General features: G+C 43.6%; 1 protein-coding gene across 2 annotated transcripts; it reads left to right on the top strand.

The window, feature by feature from the left end:
- The first annotated feature begins 2,379 nt into the window (after window positions 1-2,379).
- Window positions 2,380-25,165, top strand: LOC110531864 (E3 ubiquitin-protein ligase pellino homolog 1). Of its 2 annotated transcripts, XM_021615333.2 has the most exons (8): window positions 2,428-2,774; window positions 8,362-8,404; window positions 10,487-10,687; window positions 11,611-11,740; window positions 12,017-12,118; window positions 12,848-13,099; window positions 17,732-17,920; window positions 24,333-25,165. In XM_021615333.2, the coding sequence occupies exons 3-8, from the start codon at window positions 10,515-10,517 to the stop codon at window positions 24,933-24,935; spliced, it is 1,449 nt and encodes a 482-aa protein (XP_021471008.2). In that variant the 5' UTR covers window positions 2,428-2,774; window positions 8,362-8,404; window positions 10,487-10,514; the 3' UTR covers window positions 24,936-25,165. The 2 variants fall into 2 exon arrangements, with proteins under 2 accessions (XP_021471009.2, XP_021471008.2); XM_021615334.2 differs by lacking the exon at window positions 8,362-8,404 and having other exon boundaries at window positions 2,380-2,774.
- The last annotated feature ends 348 nt before the right edge of the window (window positions 25,166-25,513 follow it).

The raw sequence follows: 25,513 nt of genomic DNA, 5'->3' as shown, positions 1-25,513 counted from the left end.
TGCTCCTTTGCACCCCATTATTTTTATTTCTACTTTGCACATTCTTCCATTGCAAAACTACCATTCCAGTGTTTTACTTGCTATATTGTATTTACCTTGCCACCATGGCCTTTTTTGCCTTTACCTCCCTTCTCACCTCATTTGCTCACATTGTATATAGACTTGTTTATACTGTATTATTGACTGTATGTTTGTTTTACTCCATGTGTAACTCTGTGTCGTTGTATCTGTCGAACTGCTTTGCTTTATCTTGGCCAGGTCGCAATTGTAAATGAGAACTTGTTCTCAACTTGCCTACCTGGTTAAATAAAGGTAAAAATAAAAAATAAATAAACATATCAAATCATTGACTTAATTATAACATAATAACACACAGAAATACGGGCCTTTGGTCATTAATATGGTCGAATCCGGAAACCATAATTTCGAAAACAAAACATTTATTATTTCAGTGAAATACGGAACCGCTCAGTATTTTATCTAACAGGTGGTATCCCTAAATCTAAATATTCCTGTTACATTGTACAACCTTCAATGTTTTGTCATAATTACGTAAAATACAGGCAAATGAGCCAGGCTGCCCAAACTGTTGCATATACCCTGACTCTGCGTCACACAATTTCACCTGCTAACCTGGATTTCTTTTAGCTAAATATGCAGGTTTAAAAATATATACTTCTGTGTGTTGATTTTAAGAAAGGCATTGGTGTTTATGGTTAGGTACAGTCGTCCAACGATTGTGCTTTTGTTAAATCATCGCCCTGCGTTGCATTTATTATATGCAACACAGGACACGCTAGATAAACTAGTAATATCATCAACCATGTGTAGTTAACTAGTGATTATGATTTATTGATTGATTGTTTTTTATAAGATAAGTTTAATGCTAGCTAGCAACTTAGCTTGGCTTCTACTGCATTCGCGTAACAGGCAGGCTCCTCGTGGAGTGCATTGAGAGGCAGGTGGTTAGAGCGTTGGACTAGTTAACCGTAAGGTTGCAAGATTGAATCCCAGAGCTGACAAGGTAAAAATCTGTCGTTCTGCCCCTGAACAAGGCAGTTAACCCACCGTTCCTAGGCCGTCATTGAAAATAAGAATGTGTTCTTAACTGACTTGCCTAGTTAAATAAAGGTGTCCAAAAATTAATCGGCCATTCCGATTAATCAGTCGACCTCTACTCTGGAGAGACCTTAAAATAGCTGTGCATCAAAGCTACCAATCCTACCTGACAGCGCTTGAGAGGATCTGCAGAGAAGAATGGGAGAAACTCCCCAAATACAGCTGTGCCAAGCTTGTAGTGTCATACCCAAGAAGACTCAAGGTAAATGTTGCAATTCTTCAGCCATTCCCAAACCTGAGACCAAAAACAAGCTACATACATTTTGGACAGTACCAAAACAAGACGACATCTAATGATTCTGTCTCTTCACAACAAAATCTTCAGAACAGGATGGTTGTATCCCCCATATAAATAACATTATAATGTTTGCAAGAATTTTGTTTAATAATTCAATTGAAAAACAGCTGTACATTTTTTGGTCCATAAAATGAAACTGGTATGCTTTTTTTATACAGTACCAGTCAAAAGTTTGGACACACCTACTCATTCCAGGGTTTTTCTTTATTTTTTACTGTTTTCTACATTGTAGAATAATAGTGAAGACATCAAAACTATGAAATAACACAAATGGAATCATGTAGTAACCAAAAAAGTGTTAAACAAATCAAAATATATTTTACCTTTGAGATTCTTCAAAGTAGCCACCCTTTGCCTTGATGACAGCTTTGCACACTCTTGGCATTCTCTCAACCAGCTTCACCTGGAACCCATTTCATGAAGGTCAGGACAAACACGTTGTTTCCAGAGGCCGTTTGGATCTCTGTAGTGAGTGTTGCAACCGAGAACAGATGATTTTTTACACGCTAAACGCTTTAACACTCAACACTCGTTCTGTGAGCTTGTGTGGCCTACCACTTCAGGGCTGAGCCGTTGTTGCTCCTATAAGTTTCCATTCCATTCCATAACAGCACTTACAGGTGACCTGGGAAGCTGTAGCAGGGCAGACATTTGACTAACTGACTTGTTTAAATGTAGACTTTTGGCCATGTAGTGTATTTTCTGTTATTTTCCCTTGGAAAGTGGTAGCACATACGTTTTTAAGCAAGTCAACAGATTGCTCTTTCTTCAATTTTACAACCTCTATTTTCACATCTCCCTATAATATAGAGCTAGAGGTGTTTCTTTAAAAAAAAAATACATGATCATTCACACAGAATAATCTACACACTGCCTTGGCAACTGTACCTTCCTGAACAGCGCCTCTTTACAGTAGCCTACCAACTGTACTGTACAAGCATCATGCGCATGGGCTGGGATCAGCAGGTAGGTGGAGCCAGCACATTGTGCAAATCTTACGCAAGAATCGCGGAATCCTGATCAACCGCAGAGAGGCAATAATGTGGGCGATGGCGTGTCGGCGTTACTCCTGTGTTTTTTCCAAGGTAGAGCGCTAAAGAGAGATGGGCGTGACAACGGGCTGTCTGGACCACGAATAGTCTCCGGGAGGAAAGAGCATCTCGCAGTCTCCGATGTACCCGATGACAACGGAGAGGCAATGCCGACTGTCGGGTCCAATGGTTGTTCCATCCAACATACCTTCGCAGGTGGTGTTTTAACAACGGCACGACGTCCGATATTGAGGCCGCACGGGGATTGACACAATCCAAAAGGGAATAAAAAAATCTAACGGACCTCCTTCGGCACACATTAGCGGGTATTTATTGATTAATTTGCCAACCTGTTCAATTAGGCTACTGTCCATCAATGTGTGTTTCGGTGCTGAAGTGGTTTGACAATTGGCCCGTCTTATGTCTTTTTTTATTTTCTTACATTCATGATAGCAGATCGGATAGGCTATTCTGTTGTCTCTGCGTGTGTGCTTGCGTGCGTGGCGATGTCTTGTTATTGTAGTATTTATTGTCTGTGCAGTGGATTCCCTCGTGTACTTCCCTGCCTCAAAGACTGCTGTGCTATGGAGCAGAGAAACGTTAAAACAAATAAGCAATTATTACAATGGGTAGGCTATTAAAAAAAACACTAACCTCAGTAGGCCTAAAGATATTGTAATTACCTGCCCATCATAATCACTTTTCACCATAACATGTCATTTTTTAATATAGCCCAACATATTTTTTTCGTGCGATGGTTCTTTCATCAAGCCTACATTAAAACAAGGTTTTAATAGCTGCAATTTTTATATCCAACTGAAATGTCATCTTCCATGCTATTACGGCTATGATTATAATGAGCAAAATGACAAGTCCTTGATTAAAATTATTGCGTCTCCTTGGCTATAGCGATCATAGGCGTCCGTCGTGAGCATAACAGAGGGACACGCAATCCTCTGCAATCTGGCCCTTGAAGGCACAGAGCAGAACCAGCCATGATCATGTTCTCAGTGCCCAAGTCAGTGTGTAGCTTCGTTGGTTTATATTACATATGTTTAGCTTAGCCTTATCGCATAGCTGAAGGACTCTGAGCATAGCCTATTTATTCTGGTTAGGTGTTTGGCAAATTATGTTATTTGGGGAGGCCTGCTTGCTGAGAAAACAAAATCCTATACGCATGATGGTAATGGGGAACAAGATGGCTCACAACTCCCTCAGACTTTGGAGTGCAAGTATACATTGTGGAACCTGGAAGTGTAAAAATATTATTGAGCAGGTTTGGTTCCATTATGGCCTCTTGTCCAACACACACAAAAATATATATCATTGTTTAAGATAAAATAAGCTGTATAGATAAAGATCTTAGAAATTAACAAAGGTCCCAGTCTAACAAAGCTGTGTTAATTTGCCATATACTGTATTATGTGCACAGTATAACACAAACACTCACACACACACACAAATCAAATCCAAATGTATTGGTCTCGTACACATATTTTGCAAATGTTATCGCAGGTTTAGTGAAATGCTTTTGTTCCTAGCTCCAACAGTGCAGTAATAGCCTACCTAACAATACAAAGCATAGACTTAAGAAATATAAAAAAATATTAGAACAAGCAATGTCAGAGTCTGGAATATAAATACAGCACCAGTCAAAAGTTTGGACACACCTACTCATTCCAGGGTTATTCATTTTTTTTTTTACAATTTTCTACATTGTAGAATAATAGTGAAGACATCAAAACTATGACATAACACATATGAAATCACATAGCAACCAAAAACGTGTTAAACAAATTAAAAGATTATATTTGAGATTCTTCAAAGTTGCCACCCTTTGCCTTGATGACAGCTTTACACACTCTTGGCATTCTCTCAACCAGCTTCATGAGGTAGTCACCTGGAATGCATTTCAATTAACAGGTGTGCCTTGTTAAAAGTCAATTTGTAGAATTTATTTCCTTAATGCTTTGAGCCAATCAGTTGTGTGACAAGGTAGGGGTGGTATACAGAAGATAGCCCTGTTTGGTAAAAGTCCATATTATGGCAAGAACATCTCAAATAAGCAAAGAGAAATGACAGTCCATTATTAATTTAAGACATAAAGGTCAGTCAATCTGGAAAATTTCAACTCGTGGTCGAATTGCTGGGGGAAAAAAAGTACTAAAGGACACCAATAAGAAGAAGAGACTTGCTTGGGCCAAGAAACACGAGCAATGGATATTAGACCGGTGGAAATCTGATGAGTCCAAATTTGCGATTTTTGGATCCAACCGCCGTGTTTTTGTGAGACGCAGAGTAGGTGTGGTTCCCACCGTGAATCATGGAAGAGGAGGTGTGAGTGTGTTGGGGTGCTTTGCTGGTGACACGGTCTGTGATTTATTTAGAATTCAAGACGCGCTTAATCAGCATGGCTACCACAGCATTCTGCAGCAATACCCCATCCCATCTGGCTTGCGCTTAGTGGGACTATCATTTGTTTTTCAACAGGACAATGACCCAACATCCCTCCAGGCTGTGTGAGGGCTATTTGACCAAGAAGGAGAGTGATGGAGTGCTGCATCAAATTACCTGGCCTCCACAATCACCCGACCTCAACCCAATTGAGATGGTTTGGGCTAAGTTGGACCACAGAGTGAAGAAAAATCAGCTAACAAGCGCTCAGCATATGTGGGAACTCCTACAAGACTGTTGGAAAATCATTCCAGGTGATGCTGGATGCGAGAATGCCAAGAGTGTGCAAAGTTGTCATCAAGGCAAACGGTGGCTACTTTAATCTCAAATATAAAATATATTTAGATTTTTTTAACACTTTATTGGTTACGACATGATTCCATATGTGTTATTTCATAGTTTTGATGTCTTCACTATTATTCTACAATGTAGAAAATAATAAAAATAAAGAAAAACCCTTGAATGAGAAGGTGTGTCCAAACTTTGGACTGGTACTGTTTACATGTATATGATGGTGTGTATACAGTAGACATTATGGACACACACACACACACACACACACACACACACACACACACAGGTTTGCAGCATCTCATATCTCGTTCTCAATTTGTATGTTATATATAACCAGTTTCCTATTCCCCATCATGTACTGTAGTTTTGCTGTGGTCTTGCTGTGCTTGTTAAAGAGGCCTCGATGTTCTCCTGCTGTGTCCTCGCTAGAGCCTACTGGGAATCTGTCTGTTTTGTTTCTCTTTTGCCTGCCCCTGTTCCTCCTCCTATTCTTCCTCTTCCCCCTATAGGGTAAATACACAACTTCATTAATACTGTTTACAACTTCAAAGAGTAAATACAGACAATCCTAATGAGTAAATTCCTCACACTTAAGCATAATCCCATTCAAAATGCGTGCTTCACAGTCTTGTTAAATGGACTTCTGTCTACAGTCGCACAGATGAATCCTGCATGACTGATGCTTACTCGTACAGGCAGTCCGTAAGCTGGTTGTCTGCTGTGACACGTGGGAGAAAGAGAGAGAGACAGACTGAGAGAAAGAGAGAGCGAGAGAGGGATAGAGAAAGACAGTGAGGACAAGTGACGGGGGAGAGAGGAAGAGAGGAGAGTGGGATAGCGAGAGGGTGAGTATTGAGGAAAGGAGAAAAAGAGAGGGTGAGAGAGAGAGAGAGGGTGAGTCAGAGTGTGTGTGTGGTATCGGTGAAGAGGTGATGAGGTAACTGAGCGGCCCACCTGTGTGTCTTCTTGTAAAGCCAGAGGGGTCAAGCAGGTAGGTGGAGGTGGCAATAACACAGAGAGATTACATAACGTATACTTACCGACAAAATACTACGAAGTCTTAAGGGGAACCTTAGGCCAAGTGTAGGCCGAAGCCATTTGAACCATTGAGATATACGTATATTAACCCTGTGCATTTTAGCTATTGAGATATGAACCCATTTTAACCTGACAAAGAGTAGTCTCAGTAAAGGAAGAGAACATCCTCAACTCTGAACATGTAAAAAGGGTGCTTGGAACCGATAATCAATTACCTAAAAAAATGTAAATAACACCTGGCAAAGATACCCCAATGTGACTCTGGGGGAATACAATGTGTTGTCACTGAACAAGGGCCCCTTTTCCGAGAAGATACAGACAAAAAACTTGGACTAAGATGTAGTATGGGATGGATGGTTGAACCTGGTAATGGATGATGTTGTTGTCGCTGTTGTTGTCTCCGAGTTTGACTAAGCACTCTATTGGGATACCACAGGCTCTATTATGCCTGTGTGCCAGCTTGATGTGAAAGGAGGATTTCTTTACTCAGAATATTTGTCTCCTAGTGTAGAATATTGTGTGAGTGATTTTTCTAACCTGGTGAAGGTGGAACCCTCTTGAAGTTTGTTGGAAAGACACACACACAATCTCACACGCGCACACACACTTTCTCTCAGTCTCTGAGGTAGTATGTTGTTCCCTCTCCATTAATGGCATCATAGCACCCACTGCACTGCACAGCACTAGCCCGGTCACAGACTTTATCAGGCAGGCCCATTAGTACACAACACCAGTGCTATCGGGCTTTGTGTCTGCTTCGATAACAGGTGACACCTTGGCCACCATAGACCATGACCGACAATTGACTGGCAATCAATGCAATAACTCAGGTTTTTTCCGACAGTGTCGTATGTCCTCATGTGCCTGTGCATACTGTGTAGGTTAGATAGCCTCTGTCAGCTAGCATTGGACATGTTTGGGAATTGTGGTGGTGGTGATATGAATTTAAACATACCAGTAGAGTAGAGTTACGGCATATCTCAGTTTATCTCCTGCCAAACATCTGGCTTTTCTTAGCAAGGTGCTAAATCGGAGTCCCTCGTTACCATGTTTTCGTCGGGTTGCATACCACGATAAAATGTTGCAGATAGTATCACAGCTACCCTGACAGTACGGTCATGTGCAGCGGGAAATGTATTCCCAGTGATATCCGGTATCAGGACGAAGCTGACACGAGGCAATACCATGGAATTCACTGCAGTACACTCTGAGAGAAAAAAAAGGTGCTATCTAGAACCAAAACGGGTTTTTGGGCTGTCCCCCTTGGATAACCCTTTGAATAACCCCTTTTGGTTCCAGGTAGAAGAACTCTCTTTTTCGGTTTCACCACTGCTACAAATGTTAAACCACAAACCATCAGTGAATGGAAATTGTTGCCTCTATAATCGTATGCAATTGATATGGCTACATTTCTCCAGATATGGGAGAAAATTAAAAAATAAGTGCAAAAAGATGTCTGGAAAGGAGTAAAATGTGATCAATGTTGTCAGGAATTCATATTTTATTCCTGAGATCACTTCCTGGTGTGTATATTTAGCTCTCTGTTCATTTGTTACTGGATGGAGATGGAAGAGCTTCACCCCTCCATTTCACTCCTCTCTCATTTTCTCTCTCTCTCTCTCTCTCACCCACACACACTCACCCTTCCTCTGCAGTAGGAGGAGAGAGAATTGTGGGTGAATTGTGGTGAAGAAGAGTGAGGGAGGGAGACATTTGGAGAAAGGGGGAGCTTAGGTTGAAGAATGTTCTTAATGAAACCAACCAAAGATAATATAACAAACTTTAGATTACGTTGTGATACCCTGTGTAATAACTGCAATGGAAATCGTGAAACACGTCGCTATGTTTCATTGTTTTCCTTTGTGTCTGTTGACCTGTGTATTATCGGTGGTCGCTATTCCTTTCCGGTCTCTATAGCTACCATCCCAGTCTTTTACTGTGGACTGCATTTCTATCTCTCTTTATCTCTCTCTCTCTATTATTCCATTTCCCTTTGTCTTCCTTTGTCACACAGATTTTCTTTGTTCCTCTGTCTCTTTCTCTCAATAACCCCCTCCCACCCTCTACCTCTCTCTCTCTCTCTCTCTCTTTTTCTCTCTCTCTCTCTCTGTCTCTCTCCACTCCCAGGTTGTGGCAGTGGGTTGATTAGAAAGTGCGTGGCAGAGAACAGGTAATCCATCACCCTGCCAAACCCCTGCACCGGCGAGCATGCGCACACACACACTGTCTCACACACACACCGCCCACGCACACCGTGTGTCCCCTCTCTGTCCCGTTGTCTGTCTGCCTCCATCCCTCCTATTCTCATTGCCCATCTCTGGTTTCCCATTTTGCCCTTTGGTTTTAGTGTCATGCTTTAGGTCTGTCTGTGCTTGTACACATCAGTGCAAGGTACCTTGTATCTCCACCTCTCATTTCTCTCCACCTCTCAATCCTCCTCCTCCATCCATCCATCCAGCCATGCCGCCATGGTTTTTCTATTTCAGTCTCATCCTCCTCTCCCTACTCAACCCCTCCCCTCCCTCTTTCTTTCACTCCCTTTACCTCCCCTGTGTCCATTCTTTCTCTCCATCCTACTCCTATAACACTCCATCTCCCAGCCATAGCAATGGAGAGCCGTAATGAAATGGCGACCGCCTGCCTAAATCTGCTCTCTGTCGTCCATCATCTCATTACGAGGGGATGTTCTCTGTGTTGGCCTCCGATTAGACGTGTTTATATCGAATAAAGTCTAATGTTCACATCGTGATGCAATTGACAACTCGCCGGAACAGCTGTGGTCCCCATGCTCTTGTCTGGTCTGGCCGTTCATTTTGAGGGATGGGGCTTTGAGGTTGGACTGCCCAAACTCAAGATTATATAGGATATCAGACACATAGACAGAATGAGAATGTCAGTTCTAGTTAATCTATTTCTGTGATCAGACAATTTGTACTTCTGGGGGAAGATAACATATAGCAGAGTTGGAATTCCAGTCTGTTTATAACCATAACATGTTTTTGTTGTTGTTGTGTAGGTATGCCATGTTCATGATCCATAAAGAGTGAACAAGGCATTGGTCTGTTATGGCTGGCTGTGTGATGTCACTGGCTTCATTGGATTCGTGGTGTAGGTGGTCTCGCCCACTTTTGATTGATAATAGGGTATTTATAATAAACATTGGCATAGAACCTGTGTTTGCCTCATTGCCAACACAGACAGGGAATGCAGAGATTTTTTTTTTTTGACTTGTGTACATTTGCAAATGTCAAGGGATTTAAATGTAAATAGACATTTTACTGTATATGGACACCCACTGTTTGAGGAGATCATTATCTTTCCTTTATTCACAATTCATGTGATGTGATGCTTGTTTCTGTAAAGCACCACTAGAATGTATCCCTGTGCTATTATACAATTGCATTAGACTATCATAAAAAACTATTTTTAATCCAATTCCTTTAATGCCAAGTGCTTGTTTTCATTTGACAGTGCTCCCAATCGAACCATTGAAATGCCACAGCCAGCCAGGCAGCCATAAACCTTTTGTAAAAACTGAAAACCAATCATGTTGAACCCAGAGAAAAGTTGCAGCTCTCACAGGGTTTGTTAAGAATCTCGGACACGACAGAACATCGATTGATGGTTATCTGGTTGTTAACTTTAAAAGCTTTGGGAAACATGTTCTCTTGTTTTGAGTGATTCTTGGCCCTACAAAGGACTATAGTAACACTTGCCAATGGCCATAGAACTTGAGTTCATTTAACAATGGTAGGATATGTCAGACAGAGACACAATGTGGTACAAGCTGAGGCTGTAGATTTAGGCGTTTAACTGCCTGCGTGAAAATGCTTGGCTCACTTGTACCCATCTAGTCCTATTCGTTTTGCCTGTCTAGCGTGCGCGCGCACACACACACACACACACACACACACACACGCCCACACACACACACTCTGCAAATGCACCAAGTCAGCAAAGAAAAGAGAGTACTTCTGTTTTGTCACATAATGCAGTATGACAATTAAACTTCTAAGTATAGCGACAGCATCGTGATGACTGTCTGAGTAGGACCACAAATGCTGCGTCTTTGTTTAAAGGCCATGTATATTTGAATATTTAACTCTTTGATGCGCTGATGATACATCGGTGACTGCCTACAGCTGTATCCTTGTCTTGGTGCACTGATTGTCTTGAGTGTCTCTTATATCTCTTTCTGTCTCTCTCGCTCTCTCCCTTGCCTTTCGCTCCCTCCCTCTTCTCTCCCTCCCAGCTGTGAGCCCACATTGTGGCCGGCGGGCATGGTTTTGGAGGGTAGCTCGGAGGCCCTGTGTCCCCCGCCCTCACTGGAGCTGCGCCCGTCCTGCAACAAGAGCCAGCCCTCGCCTCCCCTGGGCTCATGCTCCACGCCCCACGACGGACTCTTCCCCGGGGACAAGGAGCCCGTCAAATACGGGGAGCTCATCGTCTTAGGGTGGGTTACCTGTCCCTCTGTGTGTGTGTGTGTTGGTGGGTGGGTGTTTCTGTGCGTGTTTGCTTATGTGTCTTCAACAGTGGTTAATATGTACAACAGTTGCCCATACCATTCATCTCATCCCAGACTGTGTTATACACGCCATGCCTTGAAGAAGAGTTATTTATATGGACTCATAAGTCTCAGTGGTTGTGTGTACACTCTTAAGCTATCCTTGTCAGTTAGAAGAAACCCCCCTTCCTACCTTCTTTACAAAGCCAAAAAGACTAGCCCTTGCAGCTCCTAGACACACACAGTATCTATCTTTCTTTCCGTTTCAGTGGCTCATAAAAAAAAAGAGCTCATTTGACTCCCTTACAATGATGCCATTGTAAGAGTCATGGGGCAGAATAGGCAAATTACACCCTCAACTGCCGAGAGAGAGAGAGAGGGAGAGAGAGAGAATTGTAGACTCATGTCTTACTCACTCATACAGTGATGGTATATAATAATTGTGGATAATGAGTAAGGCTGAATATTCTATGGATTTTATTAAGAGGGAGTGTAATGCCAGCTGCAGACATTTTATGAGCCCTATCCAATCATGACATGGGAAGGTAATAGGCAGGACATAGGCAGACTAACCCATATAGGGAATATTCCCCTCAGAACCAAATTAATCTTTATGGATTGAGATTCAAGCCATTTGGTCCAGTTTTAAAGGAATAGTTTACCCCAAAGTGTGTCACATGTTCACATCTCATAGGTAGTCTAAAGTTGTTGTCTAATTTGTTGTGTAGATCCAATTATATGTATTAGGACAATACATGCAAGCCTCAATCCCAACTGAATGGGGAAGATAGGCTGCCAACTAATACAAATGTAAAGTATATTTGGTTGTATATTGAAAAAGTGTGTTATATTATGGCCCATACTGTACTCAGGCACAATGGTTCCTTGGCCAATGGGGACAAGGGGCGAAGGAGAAGTCGCCTGGCCCTCTACAAGAGACCCAAAGCCAACGGGGTCAAACCTGATGTCATCCACAATGTCTCCACCCCTCTGGTGTCAAAGGTGAGATGTCACTGTCTAAATCACATTAGATTTAGACAGTCTTTCACAGTTTGAAACACTATTTAATAATTCTAGAAATGTTTACTCATTAACTCTAGAAATGTTCTGTGTGCAGGAATGAAAAGTACAAACTGTATGTACGACTCTGTTTATATCAACGCTTACCACATATGGTACTAATACATTTCCAAGCAGGCAAAACTTTTGGGATGCCCTTTCCTGAGTAGCTGGCCGTATGACCTGGTTCCTGTATATGTGTGTGTTCTGCATCAACAGGCCCTCAGCAACAAAAGCCAGCACAGCATCTCTTACACCCTGTCCAGGAGTCACTCGGTCATTGTAGAGTACACTCATGACACCAACACAGACATGTTTCAGGTGAGTCCTCTTTTATATTACCTACACATGACATGCCAAGTCAGCCAGAGCCCCAACACTTCAGCACGACAATGACCTGGAAACTGACAACAGAGTGTGTGCATCCTAAATGACATTTCCTATTTAGTGCTCTACTTTTGACCAGTGCCCATAGGGGTCAACGTCTGTGCATCACATGAGGAATAAGGGTACTGTTTGGGGGGCGCACACCGTCAGAAGAGGAGCGAGGAGAGGGTTTATTTCCTGTGTGTTAGATAGCAGACTCCCACTCTCCCCTCCCACTCTCCTTTCGGACAGCGACAGACTGCTCTAGCTGTCTATCTCTCATCCCAGTGATGAATGAAGGAGTCCAAACTCCTGCGGGCAGAATGGATCTGAGGTGCTGCAGGCTCCAGGGCTGCGGTCCCATCTGTTCATCTGTCTGCTCTCTCTCTCCAACCAGGGGCTGTGACAAGGCTGCCATGTTATCTCCTGGCAGCCTGGGAGGAAACAAAACTTGTTTGCTGGTATGTTGTGGGCATTTCTCCACAACACTCCAGATGATACCCTGACTTCAGTGGGATTGAAATGGAATTGAGTTTTTCTACCACCCTCCTCCCCAAAGACATGTTTCTACTCATATACCCTATTCTATTCTATTCTATTCTACTCTATTCTACTGTACTTTTTTCTATAATTCTATTAACCATGAATCTCCCTCTATCTCCTATGGCCTACCTCGCCCTACAGATCGGGCGTTCTACAGAGAGCATGATTGACTTTGTGGTGACGGACACAGCGGGCAGCAGCACCAGTGGTGGTGGCGGTGGGTGGCAGGTCCAGGGGGCGGCAGGCGAGGGGGTCGGAGGAGGAGGAGGGGGGCAGTCGGCCCAGAGCACAATCTCCCGCTACGCGTGCCGCATAATGTGCGAGCGCAACGCCCCTTACACGGCCCGCATCTACGCCGCCGGCTTCGACTCCTCCAAAAACATCTTCCTGGGGGTGAGTCGCGGTGATGGCCACAGTGTGAGTGACAGCATGGGCGACATCACACCCCGACCGTGTCATCGCGGTGATGAGCGTCACCACGTGTGATATACTGTGGAGATTGATTGAAGTCCTGGAGGAAATGGTGGTGTGGTGTGTAGGAGTTGTTAGTGGGTGTGTGAATGTTCACCATGTGGTCTACTTCTTGGGCAATATTTATTCGAGGTGTATATTCATACACAAATTACCCGTCTGTACTGGTAAAAAAAAATTGAAATCTCTTGGCCCCATCCTATGCGCGCGCGCACACACACACACACACACACACACACACATACACACACACACACACACACACACACACACACACACACACATTCCACTGGTGCGTCTTCTTCGCCTTAGGGCTATTGCCTCTCATTGGCTGGTTGGCCCAGCGCCCAACCACAAAAACAGCCCTAGCCTCACTTTGTTTAGAGATAAGACTATCAATGGTAAATATCAATAGACACACGTCCGGGACTGCCAGGCCGCATTTGCTTTCAGGCTCTGAGGGACACGGCTTTTTTAATGGATTGGATTTATGACAGCATTGTTGGATTCTATACACACACGTTCGCTCAAACTGCAGAGAAATGGGAATTATGGGAATCAAGGAGCCGTGATTAAATTGATACAGTGTATGTGTGCAGTGGTGGGGAAAGTACTCAATTGTCATACTTGAGGAAAAGTAAAGATTCCTTAATAGAAAATGAGTCAATTAAAAGTGAAAGTCAACCAGTAAAATACTACTTGAGTAAAAGTATAGAAGTATCTGGTTTTAAATGTACAGTGATGGAAAAAATACTCAATTGTCATACTAGAGTAAAAGTAAATGCTAGACTTCAAATTCCTTATGTTAAACCTGTCTAGGACTGGGGAACCCTGTTCCACTAGCCAGAACCCCTCGCCAAACCAATGAAATTGCAGGGCGCCAAATACAAATCAACAGACATCTCATAAATCCAATTTCTCAAACATACAAGTATTAGGTACCATTTTAAAGATAAAATTCTCTTTAATCCAGCCACAGTGTCTGATTTCAAAAATGCATTACAGCGAAAGCTCCACAAACGATTATGTTAGGTCACCACCAACTCACAGAAAATCCCAGCCATTTTTCCAGCCAAAGAGTGGAGTCACAAAAAGCAGAAATAGAGATAAAATGAATCACTAACCTTTGATGTTCTTCATCAGATAACATTCATAGGACTTCATGTTACACAATACATGTATGTTTTGTTCGGTAAAGTTCATATTTATATCCCTAAATCTTATTTTACATTGGTGTGTTACGTTCAATAGTTCTAAAACATGCAGTGATATTGCAGAGAGCCACATGAATTCACAGAAATACTCATAATAAATGTTGATGAAAATACAACTATTATACATAGAACTTTAGATACACTTCTCCTTAATGCAACCGCTGTGTCAGATTTCAACAAAAACTTTACCGAAAAAGCACAATCTGAGAACAGCGCTCAGAGCCCAAACCAGCCAGAGAAATATTCACCATGTTGGGTAGTCAACATTATTCATAAATAACATTATAAATATTCACTTCCCTTTGATGATCTTCATCAGAATGCACTCCCAGGAATCGCAGTTCCACAATAAATGCTTGTTTTGTTCGATAATGTCCATCATTTATGTCCAATAGCTTCTTTTGCTAGGGTGTTTGGTAAACAAATCCAAAAGCGCGATCTGGTCCATTCGGACGAAACGTTCAAAAAGTTATATTACAGGTCGAAGAAACTTGTCAAACTAAGTATAGAATCAATCTTTAGGATGTTTTTATCATAAAAGTTCAATAATGTTGCAACCGGAGAATTCCATTGTCTGTAGAAAAGCCATGGAACGAGAGCTAGCTCTCGTGACCGGGCGTCTTGAGCCTGTGACACTCTGCCACAGCACCACTTCAGAGTAAGAGCCTGAAACAACGTTCTAAAGATGGTTGACATCTAGTGGAAGCCTTAGGAAGTGCAATTTGACCCATATCTCACTGTGTATTCGATAGGGATAAGTTCAAAAACTACAAACTTTTTCTCAGGTTTTTGCCTGCCATATGAGTTCTGTTATACTCACAGACATCATTCAAACAGTTTTAGAAACTTCAGAGTGTTTTCTATCCAATACTACTAATAATATGCATATATTAGCATCTGGGACTGAGTAGGAGGCAGTTCACTCTGGGCACGCTATTCATCCAAAAGTGAAAATGCTGTCCCCTATCCCAAAGAAGTTTTAAGTAAACTAGACGGCACAATTGTCTTAATTTACGGACAGTCAGGGGCACACTCCAACACTCAGACATCATTTACAAATGAAGTATTTGTGTTTAGTGAGTCCGCCAGATCAGAGGCAGTAGGGAGGACAACGCGTTATATTGATAGATGTGTGAATTGGACAATATTGCTGTCCTTCCTGAGTATTTGAAACGTAACAAGTACTTTTGAGTGTCAAGAAAAGGTATGGGAATAAAAAGGTACATATCTTCTTTAGGAATATAGTGGAGTAAAAAGTTGTCCAAAATATAAATAGTTAAGTACAGATACGCACATGCGTTTATTGGGGTATGTGAGTGACGTGTGTGTTAGAGCTGGGAATTGCCAGCGACCTCACGGTACAATACTATCACGATACTTCGGCACCGATACGTTATGTGTTGTGATGCTCACGATTCTCACACTTCTGTATGTACTGTGTTATGATTCAATACTGTGATTTTATTGCGATTTGATGTCCCAAACCTATTTCCCACCATACGGTAAATGTCCGCTGCAGGGGGACAAGAGAGAGCCATAAGAAAACTAGTATTGATCAGTCACGGAAATAAAAGTGCTGAAAACAAATTGGCTCCCTAATTTAAAAAGAAGATGAAGAACAAGCTATGAAGGAAAAATACTGCAGTTTTGGTGCCGCTACAGTCAACTAGTGCAAAAATAATATCCCGATATGTAACTGTATCCGTCAAACACTTCTGTCTATATCTGCGTGCAAGTATGTGCACATACGCTTGTGTTTGTGTGTGTGCGTGTGCTTGCCCGCACGTGTGCATGGGAGTGTGAGTGTTTGCTGAAAACCACTCCAATCAGCAAACACAACAATACACTGCATTAAAATTACAGTGCAGTGGTCCAGTGCAGTGAAGTAGAGGGGGGTTGCTTGTGTTTGATCCATTCTGGCAGAGGCACTCAGTTCCCCCCCTTCTCCCTGTCTTCCCCCATCCCCCTCGCCCATACAGGGAATGAGTTATCGAAGGGGTTCTGCGAGATGAACATGGAGTGTAAATGGAGAAAGAGAGAGAGTTGGCACGGGAGAGATGGGAAGGCCATTTGGGGGGGGGGGTGAAGGGAGAGGGGGCCATTGTCATTGTGGAAGACATTGGAGGCAGGAGTCCAGCTGTACTCATCTCCATCGATGGGAGTCGGCCCTAGGGTCAGAGTCAGACACACTGTGCTGCCACACCGCCAGTCGGCCACTGACCTCCACTAGCATTTGATTATGAGGGGCAGGAATGGCGGCCATATTGGATTAGATGAAGGAAGGCGGTAATGTTTTTGAAACGATTGACTGGTCAATGTTCGTCGCGTGCCAACAGTGACCAAGGGCAATGACAGGATAGTTCATATACCAGACAGAGTTATGATATACTTACATATGCTTTAGTGGATATCACACAAGAAATAAGTGTTTATACTGAAAATGGTTTTCGATGACTACAGATATACAACAAAATGATGGCATCGATGACAACGATAGCATGACACCACATGCGACCTTTTTGACACTGCAAAGGACAAACAAATAGGACATTGTGTCCACGTCGTGACATCATCATGCGATAACATCCGGATGACTAACCTAACCCCACCACATAGACTTGCGTAATTCATCTTAGCATCATAGCATGTGGCCGGTGCAAGACATACAGGAGAGAAACCTCAGAACCCTCAAGAGCTGCTAGCTGCTGTCAATGAAGCGAAGGCTGAATAACCTCCGCACGGCTCCCTCCTCTACAACTGGCACACACACAATGTCCTTGGCAGACAGCGGAGTCAGGCAGGCAGCTCGGCCCACTGCTACTGTGGAGGTGGAGAGGGAGCGAGGGATGGAGAGAGAGTAGGAGGGATGGAGAGCGGGAGAGAGGGGGAGAGAGAGAGAGAGAGAGGGATAGATGGATGGATGGAGGTAGAAAGGAAGTTTATTCAAAATATTGGGACATAAATGTTCTGAAAGGCTTATACAATAACACTGGTTGAATGGCTTGTCGTCATGCCTGCTTTGAAAGGTATGCCCACTGACAGAAAATATCATAACACTGCCACTGCAGGGACTGAATGCCCTGCAATGTTTATGTGTGTGTGTGCATTGCTGTGTGTTCGTCAGTATAGTGGTCCTACTCTGGTCTAAATATAGCAGTGCAGAAAAGCAATGTTAGCTGTTTATTTTCTCTCTCTCTCGCTCTCTCCCTCTCCCTTACTCTCTTTCTGCCTCTTCCTCTCCTTCTACCCCCTTATCTCTCTCTTTATCTATCTCTGCTTTTATCCATCACTGTCCCTCACCTTGGCTCTCTGTCTGTCTGTTTGTGTGTGGGTCTCTCAGGAGCGGGCTGCCAAATGGCGAACGTCAGACGGCTTGATGGACGGCCTGACCACCAATGGCGTGCTGGTGATGCACCCGGCGGGAGACTTTGTGTCGGAGCCGGCGCCAGGCGTGTGGCGGGAGATCTCGGTGTGCGGGAACGTCTTCGCCCTGCGGGAGACGCGCTCGGCCCAACAGAGGGGAAAATTGGTGAGGGGGAGGTCGTCATCAGTGGGGGGGGGGAATAAAGCCTCAAACCTGTCTGGTTATCAGGACTACTGTTATATCTGCAGTTATCTGATGATCATGTGTGTGTACAGTCGTGGCCAAAAGTTTTGAGAATGACACAAATATTAATTTACACAAAGTTTGCTGCTTCAGTGTCAGAGTTACGATATACTTGGAATACTGAAGTATAATTACAAGCATTTCATAAGTGTCAAAGGCTTTTATTGACAATTACATGAAGTTGATGCAAAGAGTCAATATTTGCAGTGTTGACCCTTCTTTTTCAAGACCTCTTCAATGCGCCCTGGCATGCTGTCAATTAACTTCTGGGCCACATCCTGACTGATGGCAGCCCATTCTTGCATAATCAATGCTTGGAGTTTGTCAGAATTTGTGGGTTTTTGTTTGTCCACCCGCCTCTTGAGGATTGACCACAAGTTCTCAATGGGATTAAGGTATGGGGAGTTTCCTGGCCATGGACCCAAAATATCGATGTTTTGTTCCCCGAGCCACTTAGTTATCACTTTTGCCTTATGGCAATGTGCTCCATCATGCTGGAGAAGGCATTGTTTGTCACCAAACTGTTCCTGGATGGTTGGGAGAAGTTGCTCTCGGAGGATGTGTTGGTACCATTCTTTATTCATGGCTGTGTTCTTAGGCAGAATTGTGAGTGAGCCCACTCCCTTGGCTGAGAAGCAACCCCACACATGAATGGTCTCAGAATGCTTTACTGTTGGCATGACACAGGACTGATGGTAGTGCTCAACATTGTCTTCTCCGGACAAGCTTTTTTCTGGCTGCCCCAAACAATCGGAAAGGGGGTTAATCAGAGAAAATCACTTTACCCCAGTACTTACCTTTTGCAGAATATCAGTCTGTCCCTGATGTTTTTCCTGGAGAGAAGTGGCTTCTTTGCTGCCCTTCTTGACACCAGGCCATCCTCCAAATGTCTTCGCCTCACTGTGCGTGCAGATACACTCACACCTGCCTGCTGCCATTCCTGAGCAAACTCTGTATTGGTGGTGCCTAATCCCGCAGCTGAATCAATTTTAGGAGACGGTCCTGGCGCTTGCTGGACCTTCTTGGGTTCCCTGAAGCCTTCTTCACAACAATTGATCCGCTCTCCTTGAAGTTCTTGATGATCCGATAAATGGTTGATTTAGGTGCAATCTTACTGGCAGCAATATCCTTGCTTGTGAAGCCCTTTTTGTGCAAAGCAATGATGACGGCACGTGTTTCCTTGCAGGTAACTATGGTTGACAGAGGAAGAACAATGATTCCAAGCACCACCCTCCTTTTGAAGCTTCCACTGTGTTATTCGAACTCAATCAGCATGACAGAGTGATCTCCAGCCTTGTCCTCGTCAACATTCACACCTGTGTTAATGAGAGAATCGCTGACAGGATGTCAGCTGGTCCTTTTGTGGCAGGGTAGGTAGGCTAGTTGAGAACAAGTTCTCATTTGCAACTGCGACCTGGCCAAGATGAAGCAAAGCAGTGTGACAGAGACAACACAGAGTTACGCATGGAGTAAATAATAAACAAGCCAATAACACAATAAATGGGTCAATGACACAGTAGGAAAAAAAAGTCAGTGTGTGCAAAAGGCATGAGGAGGTAGGCAATAAATAGGCCATAGGAGCGAATAATTACAATTTAGCAGATTAACACTGGAGTGATAAATGAGCAGATTATGATGTGCAAGTAGAGAGTGTGCAAAAGAGCAGAAAAGTAAATAAAACAAAAAAAATATGGGGATGAGGTAGGTAGATTGGGTGGGCTATTTACAGATGGACTATGTACAGCTGCAGTGATCGGTTAGCTGCTCAGATAGTTGATGTTTAAAGTTGGTGAGCGATTTTTGCAATTCGTTCCAGTCACTGGCAGCAGAGAACTGGAAGGAAAGGCGGCCAAATGAGGTGTTGGCTTTGGGGATGATCAGTGAGATATACCTACTGGAACGTGTGCTACGGGTGGGTGTTGTTATCGTGACCAGTGAACTGAGATAAGGCAGAGCTTTACCTAGCATAGACTTATAGATGACCTGGAGCCAGTGGGTCTGGCGATGAATATGTAGCGAGGGCCAGCCGACTAGAGCATACAGGACGCAGTGGTGGGTGGTATAAGGTGATTTGGTAACAAAACGGATGGCACTGTGATAGACTGCATCCAGTTTGCTGAGTAGAGTGTTGGAAGCTATTTTGTAGATGACATCGCCGATGTCGAGGATCGGTAGGATAGTCCATTTTATTAGGGTAAGTTTGGCGGCGCGAGTGAAGGAGACTTTGTTGCGAAATAGAAAGCCGATTCTAGATTTGATTTTTGATTGAAGATGTTTAATATGAGTCTGGAAAGAGAGTTCACAGTCTAGCCAGACATCTAGGTGTTTATAGTTGTCCACATATTCTAGGTCGGAACCGTCCAGGGTGGTGATGCTAGTCGGGCGGGCGGGTGCGGGCAGCGAATGGTTGAAAAGCATGCATTTGGTTTTACTAGCATTTAAGAGCAGTTGGAGGCCACGGAAGAAGTGTTGTATGGCACTGAAGCTTGTTTGGAGGTTAGTTAGCACAGTGTCCAAGGATGGGCCAGAAGTATACTGAATGGTGTCATCTGCGTAGAGGTGGATCAGGGAATCGCCCGCAGCAAGAGCGACATCATTGAGATATACAGAGAAAAGAGAATTTAACCCTGTGGTACCCCCATAGAGACTGCCAGAGGTCCGGACAACATGCCCTCCGATTTGACACACTGAACTCTGTCTGCAAAGTAGTTGGTGAACCAGGCGAGGCAGTCATTATAAAAACCAAGGGTATTGAGTCTGCCGATAAGAATACGGTGATTGACAATGTCGAAAGCCTTGGCCAGGTTGATGAAGACGGCTGCACAGTACTGTCTTTTATCGTTGGCGGTTATGATCACTCTTCATCTGATCACTCTTCATAACATTCTGGAGTAAATGCAAATTGCCATCATACAAACTGAGGCAGCAGACAGAATTCTCCGTGTCATCCTCAAAACTTTTGCCCACGACTGTATATGTGTGTGTGTGTGTGTATATATATATATATATATATATATAAAAACTATGAAATAACACATATGGAATCAAGTAGCCACCCTTTGCCTTGATGACAGCTTTGCACACTCTTAGCATTCTCTCAACCAGCTTCACCTGGAATGCTTTTCCAACAGTCTTGAAGGAGTTCCCACATATGCTGAGCACTTGTTGGCCGCTTTTGGCCCTTCACTCTGTGGTCCAACTTATCCCAAACCATCTCAATTGGGTTGAGGTCGGGGGATTGTGGAGGCCAGGTCACCTGATGCAGCACTCCATCACTCTCCTTCTTTGTCAAATAGCCCTTACACACCCTGGAGGTGTGTTGGGTCATTGTCCTGTTGAAAAACAAATGATAGTCCCACTAAGCGCAAACCAGATGGGATGGCGTATCGCTGCAGAATGCTGTGGTAGCCATGCTGGTTAAGTGTGACTTAAATTCTATGTAAATCACAGACAGTGTTACCAGCAAAGCACCATCACACCTCCTCCTCCATGCTTCACGGTGGGAACAACACATGTGGAGATCATCTGTTCACCTACTCTGGTGGTTGAAATCAAGAATCTCAAATTTGGACTCATCAGACCAAACGACAGATTTCCACCGGTCTAATGTCCATTGCTCGTGTTTCTTGGCACAAGCAGGCATCTTCTTCTTATTGGTGTCCTTTAGTAGTGGTTTCTTTGCGGCAATTCGACCATGAAGGTCTGATTCACGCAGTCTCCTCTGAACAGTGTGTCTGTTACTTCAACTCTGTGAAGCATTTATTTAAGATTCAATCGGAGGCTGGTAACTAATGAACTTATCCTCTGCAGCAGATGTAACTCTGGGTCTTCCTTTCCTGTGGCGGTCCTCTTGAGAGACAGTTTCATCATCGCGCTTGATGGTTTTTGCGAGTGCACTCGAAGAAACATTCAAAGTTGTTCCGGATTGACTGACCTTCATTTCTTAATGTAATGATGGACTGTCGTTTCTCTTTGCCTATTTGAGCTGTTCTTGCCATAATATGGACTTGGTGTTTTACCAAATAGGGCTATCTTCTGTCTACCACCCCTACCTTGTCACAACACAACTGATTGGCTCCAATGCATTAAGAAGGAAAGATATTCCACAAATTAACTTTTAACAAGGCACACCTGTTAATTGAAATGCATTCCAGGTGACTACCTCAGGAAGCTGGTTGAGAGAATGCCAAGAGTGTGCAAAGTTGTCATCAATGCAAAGGGTAGCTACTTTGAAGAATCTCAAAAATAAAATCTATTTTGATTTGTTTAACACTTTTTTAGTTACTACATGATTCCATGTGTTAAATAGTTTTGATGTCTTCTCTACTTTTCTGCAATGTAGAAAATAGTCAAATAAAGAAAGACCATTGAATGAGTACATGTGTCCCAACTTTTGACTGGTGTAATATATACAGTGCCTTGCGAAAGTATTCGGCCCCCTTGAACTTTGCGACCTTTTGCCACATTTCAGGCTTCAAACATAAAGTGGGACACAATCATGAAGTGGAACGAGATTTATTGGATATTTCAAACTTTTTTAACAAATCAAAAACTGAAAAATTGGCGTGCAAAATTATTCAGCCCCCTTAAGTTAATACTTTGTAGCGCCACCTTTTGCTGCGATTACAGCTGTAAGTCGCTTGGGGTATGTCTATCAGTTTTGCACATCGAGAGACTGACATTTTTTCCCATTCCTCCTTGCAAAACAGCTCGAGCTCAGTGAGGTTGGATGGAGAGCATTTGTGAACAGCAGTTTTCAGTTCTTTCCACAGATTCTCGATTTGATTCAGGTCTGGACTTTCACTTGGCCATTCCAACACCTGGATATGTTTATTTTTGAACCATTCCATTGCAGATTTTGCTTTATGTTTTGGATCATTTTCTTGTTGGAAGACACATCTCCGTCCCAGTCTCAGGTCTTTTGCAGACTCCATCAGTTTTTCTTCCAGAATGGTCCTGTATTTGGCTCCATCCATCTTCCCATCAATTTTAACCATCTTCCCTGTCCCTGCTGAAGAAAAGCAGGCCGAAACCATGATGCTGCCACCACCATGTTTGACAGTGGGGATGGTGTGTTCAGCTGTGTTGCTTTTACGCCAAACATAACGTTTTGCATTGTTGCCAAAAAAGTTCCATTTTGGTTTCATCTGACCAGAGCACCTTCTTCCACATGTTTGGTGTGTCTCCCAGGTGGCTTATGGCAAACTTTAAACAACACTTTTTATGGATATCTTTAAGAAATGGCTTTCTTCTTGCCACTCTTCCATAAAGGCCAGATTTGAGCAATATACGACTGATTGTTGTCCTATGGACAGAGTCTCCCACCTCAGCTGTAGATCTCTGCAGTTCATCCAGAGTGATCATGGGCCTCTTGGCTGCATCTCTGATCAGTCTTCTCCTTGTATGAGCTGAAAGTTTAGAGGGACGGCCAGGTCTTGGTAGATTTGCAGTGGTCTGATACTCCTTCCATTTCAATATTATCGCTTGCACAGTGCTCCTTGGGATGTTTAAAGCTTGGGAAATCTTTTTGTATCCAAATCCGGCTTTAAACTTCTTCACAACAGTATCTCGGACCTGCCTGGTGTGTTCCTTGTTCTTCATGATGCTCTCTGCGCTTTTAACAGACCTCTGAGACTATCACAGTGCAGGTGCATTTATACGGAGACTTGATTACACACAGGTGGATTGTATTTATCATCATTAGTCATTTAGGTCAACATTGGATCATTCAGAGATCCTCACTGAACTTCTGGAGAGAGTTTGCTGCACTGAAAGTAAAGGGGCTGAATAATTTTGCACGCCCAATTTTTCAGTTTTTGATTTGTTAAAAAAGTTTTAAATATCCAATAAATGTCGTTCCACTTCATGATTGTGTCCCACTTGTTGTTGATTCTTCACAAAAAAATACAGTTTTATATCTTTATGTTTGAAGCCTGAAATGTGGCAAAAGGTCGCAAAGTTCAAGGGGGCCGAATACTTTCGCAAGGCACTGTATATATATATGTGTGTGTTTGTGTGTGTGGTTAAATTAAGGACTGCACAGTCAGGCTAAACATCTGATGAGCTTTAGAGTTTCCCAACTATGAGTTATGAATGATTTTTTATTAATCAATCATTAAAGTTTGATTCGATTCTTGATGGTATGCGACAGGGTAGGATGATCACAGTGCCAGAAAGTGGTCGTAGGATAGGGAAACAAAAAACATTTTTTAGTCAAAGGCACAGAAAAAAGAAACAATGTATGCAAATAATTATGGTTTGACAGTTACAGTATTGTCTGTACCTGTTTACAAATCCTCCCCTTAATCCTCCTCCCCACCCCGTTTCCCTCCAGGTGGAGAACGAGTCCAACACCCTGCAGGACGGCTCTTTGATTGACCTGTGCGGTGCCACCCTCCTGTGGCGTACCCCGATGGGCCTGCGCCGCACCCCCACCCTCAAGCAGCTGGAGTCCCTCCGCCAGGAGCTGAATGCCGCCCGGCCCCAGTGCCCCGTGGGTTTTAACACCCTGGCCTTCCCCAGCCTGGCCCGGCGAGAGATTGTTGACAAGAAGCAGCCCTGGGTCTATGTCAACTGTGGTCACGTGCACGGCTACCACAACTGGGGCTACCGGAAAGACAAGGGCCACAACGTGGGCCCCGGGGGGACGGCTCCGGCGAGTACCGGGGAGAGGGAGTGCCCCATGTGCCGGCGCGTGGGCCCCTACGTGCCCCTGTGGCTTGGCTGCGAGGGCGGGCTGTACCTGGACGCTGGGCCACCGACGCACGCCTTCTGCCCCTGCGGCCACGTGTGCTCTGAAAAAACTGTGGCGGGCTGGAGCCAAATCCCGCTGCCGCACGGAACGCACGCCTTCCATGCCGCATGCCCCTTCTGCGGCACCTGGCTGACGGGCGAGCAGGGGCACATCAAACTCATCTTTCAGGGGCCCGTCGACTGAGGCCGGAGCTGAGTGGCTGAGATAAGGGGCAGGCTAGAGGGAAGGTGGACTGGGGAAATGTCTAAAAGGACTGTCTGTAAGGAAACGTGAAGGGACAAAAATAGCCAAGACTGTCGAAATGACGATGGCCTGAACCGAAGAAGAGAGGCAAACGTGATGGAAGTAGATGATGCATAAATGGCATTTGAGTTGTATTTGGGGAAGATGTAAATAAAAGGTGTTGAAATGAATACGTGACTGGTGTTTGGTGATCTTTGGAATACTGATTGTAGGTTAAAAAAAAAAAGCGTGTCATCCGACGCATAGTTTCATCATTAGATGTGATTTCAATATTTGAAAATGTGAAATTCATGGTGAACTAGCTGTTGTTTCAGTTAATCCAGATGAATCAGATCTCATGATAAAACCATCCATTGTATCAGTGTGTTTACAGTTCTAAAACAATGGGTTTAAAGCACTTGATTCCCCATTGACTCCATGTTAGAGCTAGATCTGCAAACTGTTTCTATCCTGGTGATTGACTCCTTAGATTGGATTCATCTGAATTCCTACACCAGGTCACCAAAATCAGCTAATTG

This window comes from Oncorhynchus mykiss, chromosome 9 (genome assembly GCF_013265735.2).
Source record: "Oncorhynchus mykiss isolate Arlee chromosome 9, USDA_OmykA_1.1, whole genome shotgun sequence".
NCBI classification, from domain to species: Eukaryota; Metazoa; Chordata; class Actinopteri; order Salmoniformes; family Salmonidae; genus Oncorhynchus; species Oncorhynchus mykiss.
The sequence above is the reverse complement of the archived record's forward strand: the minus strand, read 5'-3'. Positions and strand labels throughout refer to the sequence as shown.